At 45.6% G+C, this 8,937-nt stretch overlaps 1 protein-coding gene across 1 annotated transcript; it reads left to right on the top strand.

Annotated features, from left to right (window-relative positions):
• Nucleotides 1–1,459: 1,459 nt before the first annotated feature.
• Nlrp10 (NLR family pyrin domain containing 10) lies at nucleotides 1,460–4,652 on the top strand. The gene is made up of 2 exons (XM_076842503.2): nucleotides 1,460–1,748; nucleotides 2,926–4,652. The coding sequence occupies exons 1-2, from the start codon at nucleotides 1,460–1,462 to the stop codon at nucleotides 4,650–4,652; spliced, it is 2,016 nt and encodes a 671-aa protein (XP_076698618.2).
• Nucleotides 4,653–8,937: the final 4,285 nt, after the last annotated feature.

Below are 8,937 nucleotides of genomic sequence, written 5' to 3'. Positions count from 1 at the left end.
CATCCCTGTCTCACCTCCAGCTCCCCAAGTCTGAGCTGAGGTAAACAGGCTGGTCTGGAATCTTCTTGGCACGTTCTGGTGTTGCCTTCTCTTCTTTCCTGGATTAGCTTTGCTGATATTAGAGCTTTGTAGAGGAACCCTGAGTCTTCTCATGTAGGCTGAGGCTTTGTGGTAAGTACTTTCTGCTCTCCCAGACTGGCCTATGACCTGTAGCCCATGTCCCTTGTATCTTAACATATTCCTAACATTTTCTGTCTGCTATTGATAATGTAGTCAGAATGCTGATATTTGAATTTCAGTAGCCCTCACTGTTCCCAGATACTCTTGTGAGCATTGTCTGACATTATACGGCTGAGGTGGATTTCCCCGTTGGCCTTAAATAACAGGTATAATTCTGGATTATAAAAGCTTTTTTGTTAATTGTTGCTTTCTCTTCTTTCAAAGACCTCTGCCCTGCCTACATTTTAGTTCCATATTTTAAACATTCCTAAAAATCCTACTCTTCTTTCCCTGATACTTGAGAATCTATAAGTCTTTCTAGTTTCTAGTAGTATTCAGCCTAAATTCTGTTTTCTGGGTCTGCCTTCCATGTCTTTTGAGTTCCTCTGTCTCCTTCTACTCAGTCCTAGACCACAGTGTAAATCCTGTCTCTTTGCTCAGTGGTTTACCTCTGGAAAACTCTGAAAGATCATTTCTCTCTGACTGCCAAATTTCTCCTCTGGAGTAATACCTGGGACAATTTCTATGATAATCAAAAAGAATGATACATGTAAATCATTTGGCACAAATTAGGCACACAATAGTGCCCATTCCTCTTCTTATTATTTAAACTTGTCCCCTTGTCTGAATTGGAAGACCTCCAGCTTTGGACCCTGTGAGTGACCAAGTCCAGGAGGCTGATGTGTGAGGGCTGGTGGAATGATGGGTGGACACTCCATACCTTCTTGCTGCCCCTCAGCTGTCCCAGCAAATGTGCACCATTTGAACATTCACACGGTCAGGAATAGGTTGACTTTTAAAACTTAAAAAATCTAAAAATAATTTTTTTTTTCTGAACCCATCTGTTCAAGGAACCACACAAGGCCTAATACAGAGTGCATGTGAGAGAGGCAGGAGAGAGGCAGAGGTGGCGACTGGAAGAAAGGAGGGGAGAGGGAGAGACACAGAAGGAACATCTCTGCACACCCCCCTGCCTTCCAGCAGACACGATCACACATACTGTCTGACCCAGAGACAGGGGAGAATGACTAGAGGGATTCCTCCTGCTAGCTCACTCACTCCCCTTTCTTGGAAATTTGCATGTATCACCTCTCTTCCTCGTCTCTGCTGCACAGCTTGCCAAGCACACAGGAAGCAAGGCCGTGAGGGGCCTTCAGGTGCTCTCCTCCAGTGGTGGACCTCTCCTCTCCACACCTTCTCCAGGTCGCTGGTCTGAACTTGACCTTCACCTCCCATCACCATGGCCTCAGCCCTGGCCCGAAACCCTCGGGAGGCATTGCTTTGGGCCTTGAGTGACCTTGAAGAGGACAATTTCAAGATATTAAAGTTCCACTTGCGGGATGTGACCCTGGCTGAGGGCCAGCCCCTCTTGGCCCGAGGGGAGTTGGAGGGCCTGAGTCGGGTAGACCTGGCATCACGACTGATTTTAAAGTGTGGAGAACCGGAGGCTGTGAGAGTGGTGCTCAAGGGCTTGAAGGCCATGAACTTGTTGGAACTCGTAGACCAGCTCAGCCACATTTGTCTGAATGGTGAGTGTGGTGGGGGAAAGGGAGGTCATGTGGTGCCGGAACTGCCCCTCCAGGGTACTTCCACAGACTCCCATAGTCTGTAATTCATGCCTCCTTTCACCCTGCCCTCTGTCCTTGGGAGTCCCCTGTGTCCCAGGGTCCCAGGTGGTCACCAGCTGAGGGCTCCCACAAATGCTGGGCGAAGCTCCTGAGTGGACATCAAGGATTTGTTTATTTGTTTATTTGTCATATCTTATGACCATGATACCCTACCTCTTGCCTCCCGTCGCTGTGCCAGAAAAGGAGGGAGTGAAGAAAGGGGCTTAGACGGGAGAGGCAGTGTTGGTGAAGGTTTTTCTACTAAGCAGAACAAATGGTGTGTGGGGTCAGACCTGGGGTCAGAGGGCTAGGCTGCTCCTCACAGAGGACAGTTTTCTGTGCCCCTCTGTTCAAGAAGCTGATGGACTGATGCCACCCCGGAGAGTGAGGTGGGCATGTATCCTAAATAGCGGCCTGTTCCTGATGGTGGGGTGCTGGGGGAGGGAAGGATCGTTGGTACCTGTGTTTTCTCCCATAGGTTCCCTTCACTGCTGAGAACTCCTCTACTTTATAGAAATGGGAGGGAAGGGGGACCAAAAGTCGTGGCTCCATCTCAGAAACTGTTTTGCATTTAGCATCCGGTCCATCCTCCACTAAAAACATGCTCCTGTTACTTTACCAACTGCGAGTTCCCTTCCCTTTCCTCTCTTTGCCCTCACCTCTTCCCATGGGGACATTTGCCATGAACACTCACACATGCGTGCATGCACATGCACGCGTGCGCACACGCACACACACACACACACACACACACACACATTGTCACACAGACTTTTGGAGTTACATTATTGCTGATGCACAGTGACATGACTTCCCTGCACAATACAGAAGCTTCCATCGGCACATTCCCATGAACACATGTGGAAACAGGCGTGCACTCAGACCCCACAAATGTTCACCCACAGAACACACTCAGTCAGATATGTACACACACACACACACACACACACACACACGTACAGTAGTCCATCTCCTGTGAAACCAGAACTCTTGTCTTCTATGGAAGACAAGACTGAAGAGCTGAGTTAGAGTTTGAAGGGTGCATTTCCCCTTTTTAGTTTCTGTTTCCTCATCTGAAACCTCTCTTGTCTGACTCAAGATTACAGAGAAATATATCGAGAGCATGTGCGCGGCCTAGAGGAGAGCCAAGAGTGGGGAGTCAACCACAGCTACAACCAGCTGCTCCTGGTGGCCACACCCAGCTCAGGGGACCCAGGATCACCTCCCAGCCCAGACCTGGAGCAAGAGCTGGATTCTGTTACAGTGGAGGCTTTATTTGATCCGGGGGAAAAGCCCTTCCCAGCTCCATCCTTAGTGGTACTACAAGGCTCTGCTGGTACCGGAAAGACAACCCTGGTGAGAAAAATGGTGCTGGACTGGGCCACTGGTACCCTGTACCCAGGCCGGTTTGATTATGTGTTTTATGTGAGCTGCAGAGAAGTGGTCCTGCTGAAGGGGTGCAAACTGGAGCAGCTCCTCTCCTGGTGCTGTGGGGATAACCAAGCCCCTGTCACAGAGATTTTGAAACAGCCAGAGCGTCTCCTGTTCATCCTGGATGGCTTTGATGAGCTACAGAGGCCCTCTGGACAGCTGGGGAAGAGGGTGGGGAGTCCCATGGAGAACGTGCTGCGCCTTTTGATTAGGAGACGGTTGCTGCCCGCATGCTCCCTTCTCGTTACCACTCGGCCCCCTGCTTTGGGGAGTCTGGAGCCCATGCTGGGTCAACGGCGCCATGTTCATGTTTTAGGTTTCTCTGAGGAGGAGAGGAGGCAGTATTTCAGGTTCTATTTTAAGGATGAAGAGCAAGCCAGAAATGCCTTTGAATTTGTACAAGGAAATGATATTCTCTACACAGCATGTCAGGTTCCAGGCATCTGCTGGGTGGTCTGCTCCTGGCTGAAGGAGCAGATGGGAAGAGGCCAGGCAATCTCAGAGACACCCAGGAACAGCACTGACATCTTCACTGCCTACGTATCCACCTTCCTGCCCGCTGATGACAGTGGGGGCTGCTCTGAGCTTACCAGGCACAGGGTCCTGAGGGGTCTGTGCTCCTTGGCCACTGAGGGGATCGAGCATCAGAGGTTCCTATTTAAAGAGGATGAGCTCAGGAAGCACAATTTGGATGGCTCCAGACTTGTTGCTTTCCTGAGCAGCAGCAATTACCAAGAGGGACTTGACATCGAGAAGTACTACAGCTTCCGCCACATTAGTTTCCAGGAATTTTTTCATGCAATGTCCTATCTGGTAAAGGAAGGCCAGAGTCAACTGGGGGAAGCATCCTCCAGAGAAGTGAAAAGACTGGTGGAAGTAAAGGAGCAGAAAAAGAATGAAGAGATGACCCTCAGTACGCAGTTTTTATTGGACATATTGAAAAAAGAGAGCTTCTTGACCTTGGAGCTTAAGTTCTGCTTTGAAGTCTCTCCCTCCATATTGCAGGATCTTATGCATTTTAAAGAACAAATGGAATCTATAAAGCACAAGAGGAGTTGGGAATTTGAATTCTCCCTGTATAATACTAAAATAAAGAATCTTAAAAAAGTTGTTCAGTTGAATGACATCCAAGTCAAGTTGTCACATTCAAATGAAAGGAAATTACCTACCGGGAAGCCGTTTTCTGTCAAAACCAGATTGGATAAAGGACAGAAAGTGGAACAAAAATGCAATCCTGAGGGTGAATGCAGAGGGACAGAGGAACTAGACTCAAAAGTTAGGAGCAGCAGGATGGAAAGCAGGAAAAAGGGGGCAGTGGAGATGAAGGGTCAGAAGGATCATGGGATGGAGAAACAGGAGGATGGGGAAGGGCAGAGTGAAAAGATGGAGAAATGAGATGAGACTAAGGGGTAGCAGAAAGAGTGAAGGACAGAGAAACAAATAGAGAATTAGATTGCTGAGGGTCTGAAGGCTTGGCATAGCATCTGGGGAGAGGCCATGTGGTCTGAGTCCTTAGGAACAATCACCTTTTACCATGGATAGCTGATTAGCACCCCTTCCTCAAGGGGCTGTTTATGATCTTCTATAGTGTGGTCATGAACAGTAGCTTCTTATATGTTAATGCCAATGACTAAGGCTTTGATTCTGACATCTGACTCTTTTTAAAAATAAAATAAGCTACTTAAAATAATAAAGTGTGGATTGTGTGCATTCTGTAAGACACCGGCAAATGTGGAGCATATCTGTGTCTGCACTTTAAGGGAAATATACTGTGGCATAATGGGATGTCTCTCTGGCTCTGTATTTGTGGTCAACTCCTGCTTAAGTAAAAAAGCAACCTTCTTGTTCTTTTTAGAAACTTTGAAAATTTACATTTGTTGAACATGAGCCACTACTTTTCACAGACCTCAACTTTGATCTTGGAAGCTCTACTGTGACTTAATTTAATACCAATCACATGTCACTGTCATCTGCAGCTGTGTCATTAACTGACTTTTCTTTTTGCAAAGATTCGTCTGTTCCATGAATTGACTAATAGTATCTTTTTCTGATTTGGATTCCTCTGTATAAGAAAAGAAGGATTAAGAGATTATAGGCAGAGGTATGATCAACTCCGCATGCTCATTTCATGGAGGAGGACACTGAGGTACAGTCAAGAACCCTATTCATTTCTAGGATTCCTTAGAGAGATTTAATGGTTCCCACACTTCAGCTAATAGTGTAGAGATCTCAAAGTCTCTGTGCAGGCACTGATCCTACCCCCATCCTTGTGTTTGTTGCTGACCCCAGTGTGGCTGTGATAGGTCCCCCCCAGGCCCTACAGTGAAGCAACAGGTGGTCCTCTTTTTGTTTTAACACATTTTTATTGCTGTAAGGGTTTCCCACATGTGATTCCACATGTTTTGACTCCATCCATCTGTTAGACATGCCCAGACATCTGACTCCAAGGGAACTCAGTCTTGAGTGGTCAATCAATTTGAGATTCAATGACACTAATTATTACTATTTATTCTCCACACAGGAAATTTGGTGGCTTGACATTTGATAATTATTTATAATGACACATTGAATACATGGATTAGGTGTAGATACAAAACATGTCTTACAAAATGGTGTGTGTGTATTTGCATATATTTATTTAGAGAGCAATTTGTTTTGGATTTCCAAAGCATCAGATTAGCACCCATTGACTGAGGCTGAGTGGCCTTCTAAAGGACTCAGATGTTCTCAGAAGATGAACCTCTGAATGTCCCTGAATATCTTGGAGAAGTTGGGAATAAAATAGTGCTCAACCACATCCTGAGTTTTTCTTGGAGCCAGGAGGCCTTTTTTAAGAAACATGAATCTAACATCTAATTGGGGATTAGACATGTTACAGTATTTCACTTAAGATTCATATTAATTTAAAATTAAACAAAAATAAATGACCCCAAACTTTCACTAAAAACAAACAAACAGGGCTGGGGTTGTTATTCAGTGGTAGAACGCTTACCTAGCATGCATGAGGCCCTGGCTTTGATCCTCAGCACCACATTAAAAATAAATAAACAAAATAAAGGATTGTGTCCATCTATAACTAAAAAAAATCAAACAAATAGCCATCTGATTTCTGGTTTGGGATATGGCTGATTCTTTCTAACAATGTCATCAGGGCTTATACTAGTCTCTCTGCTGCTGCTTTTATAGTTGCTTTTAACCCTCATTCCAGACAGCCACTTTTATGCATCAGAGAAGATAGCATCTGAGCTCAGTTTAAACCATCCTTACAGCCAACAATTCCAAAGGAAGAGAATAGTCTTTACAATGGCTCTAGCAGGGAAGTTAGGGGAGGAGTCTGACCTGCCCCTGGGTAGGAGCCAAGCCTTAAACACTGTGGCCTGGAAGTTGAACCTCTCTGACCAGCTAGAACTGGATCTCCTAGCTCAGGTCACATGATCATATCTTCTGGATAAATGGCCATAGCCCCAGGGCTGAATGAGAAAGGATGGCTTCTCAAAGGAAGGCATTATGGGCAGTCAAAATACATGTCACAAAGATACAAATGTGGAATGAATTGGGGTTCCCTGAGGTCTAGGCTGGGCAGAAGGGGTAAGAAGGATTCCTATGTGTAGAAGTCTGGAAAATGGGTTAAACCAAGCTATGAATGTGGTGATTAAAAGGAGGAGTGATTCCTGGTGCAGAGAGGCTGGGCCCCCCATTCCTTGCTTAGGTTACATCTGGGTGGTAGGAAGAGAGGTGGCCATGATCAAAAGGAAGAAACTCTGTCTTTAGAGATCAACTGTGGGACTCCCTTATGAAAAAAAAGGGATTCCAGAGTGGCATGTGAAAGAAGGTTTCCAAATGAAATATAATTAAATTTGAATTTCAGAGAAACAGTGAATATATGTGATATGTGTGGTCTCTCTCTCTCTCTCTCTCTCTCTCTCTCTCTCTATATATATATATATATATATATATATATATATATATATACATTTATTTATTTGCGGGGCATACTTACAATAAAAATGATTTGTTGTTTATCCAGATTTCAAAATTCAAGTGTAACTAGGCATCCTGTATTTCTATTTGCTCCATCTGGCAATCCCTAAGTGGAGGAGATTTAGTAGTAGAGTAGGCAGCAACTATGAGCCACAGGAATAAGACATCCATGGTTGTGGCTTATGTTAGTCAGCTTTATGTTGCTGTGATCAAAATACCTGGCAGAGAGGAGAAAAAAAATCATTTTGGCTTATGGCTTCAGAGATTTAGTCTGTGGTGGACTGACTCCATTGCTCTAGGCTCAGAGTGAGGCAGCACAGTATGGGGGAAGGATGTGGAGGAAGAAAGTTGCTTGGGACCTGGTGGCCAGAAGAGGCAGCAGGGAAGATGAACCTTTCCAGGGCATGCCCCTAGTGACCCACCTCATTCCACCATGTTTCACCTGCCTAGAGTTACCATCCAGTAAGACCATTGAAACTAGGATGAAGTGATTAGGTTACAGCTCTCATCATCTAATCATTTTACCTCTGAATGTTTCTTCATTGACACAAGAGCTTTGGAGGGACATCTCATATCTAAATCACACATGGTTCTTATTGTTCCTGAGAGCTTTTACCTCTCTATTCCCTGAAGGATGGAAAACAACACCCAACAGGGAGAAAGGAGAACAACAACCCCCAGAGAGAAAGGAGGACAATGGGTCTGGGGCAGGGGGGACAGGAGAAGGCAAACAGTGGGTTCTGGACTTTCACCATTTCCCAGCAACAATGAACTTTGAACTTTCACAACTGCTCCCCCTGACTGCCCAACTGATGCATTCTGCTATGATTCAAGTCTCACTTAAACCCTATAAAAATCAGAATGCTCTTGTAACCAGTTGACATTTTCTCTCCTGAAAATGTGCCCCTCCAGGAGTTTGTAAAGCACCAACAGTCCATCGAGTTCTGTCCCTGTCCTGTGTCAGTTATTTTTGCTATCATTATTGTGTTGAAACCGGGTGTGGGAGTAAGGGGTCTTTATCCCTTCCTGTCCTAAGGAACCTCTTCCCTAACAGTCATGTTAAATGGCTGATGAGACCTGGGAAATAACCAGTGCTCATCCAGCGCTCCTGTGGTACTCTTAGTTTGGGGAAGCTCCCAGCCACTGCTTGGGCAGCTATGGCTGAATTCCCAGAATGACTGCCCCTCTCTTCCCCCCAGCCTTTTTAGGAGACCCTTCACACTCTCTGCAGTCCACTTTGACTAAACAGTAGCTGGTACGTGACTTGAAACTGGCCCCATTTTTGGGCTATGTTTTTACTGCCTTATTGCTATGTGAAGGGAGCAAGGATCTGTATTGGGTCCTTTATTGGATTTGGAGGCATCCTCCTTCTAATCCCCTCCTTTCCAATTCCCCCCTGTACTTAGACCTCTTCCTTGCACTTAAAACCTCTGGATCAGAGACTGCTTTTTGCCATTTTGTTTCTGCATGCAACACCAGCCTTCCTGTTCTTCAGAGAAGTAAGATTTCTTGCAGGCTCTCAAAGAGGCAACCTGCCTAAGACCTCTGCCTTTGGCTTGTCTGGACACAGGGGTCCCCATACCACAGAGATTGTATCAGGGGAAGCCCTCTCATTCTTTGGTGGAACTGCTCCAGTGGTAGACTTCAAAGGATGCTTTGATCTCAACTGCCATCCTGATTAAATTTCTCCATCCTGGGA

This window comes from Callospermophilus lateralis, chromosome 2 (genome assembly GCF_048772815.1).
Source record: "Callospermophilus lateralis isolate mCalLat2 chromosome 2, mCalLat2.hap1, whole genome shotgun sequence".
Lineage (NCBI taxonomy): Eukaryota > Metazoa > Chordata > Mammalia > Rodentia > Sciuridae > Callospermophilus > Callospermophilus lateralis.
This window is presented reverse-complemented; position numbering and strand designations above follow the sequence as displayed.

What these genes read in the sequence shown, in the direction of transcription:
- Nlrp10 (XM_076842503.2), top strand. Translation starts at nt 1,460, where the DNA reads ATGGCCTCAGCCCTGGCCCGAAACCCTCGGGAGGCATTGCTTTGGGCC. An exon ending in CAGCCACATTTGTCTGAATG is followed by an intron (nt 1,749 to 2,925) that starts GTGAGTGTGGTG and finishes GTCTGACTCAAG; the next exon opens with ATTACAGAGAAATATATCGA.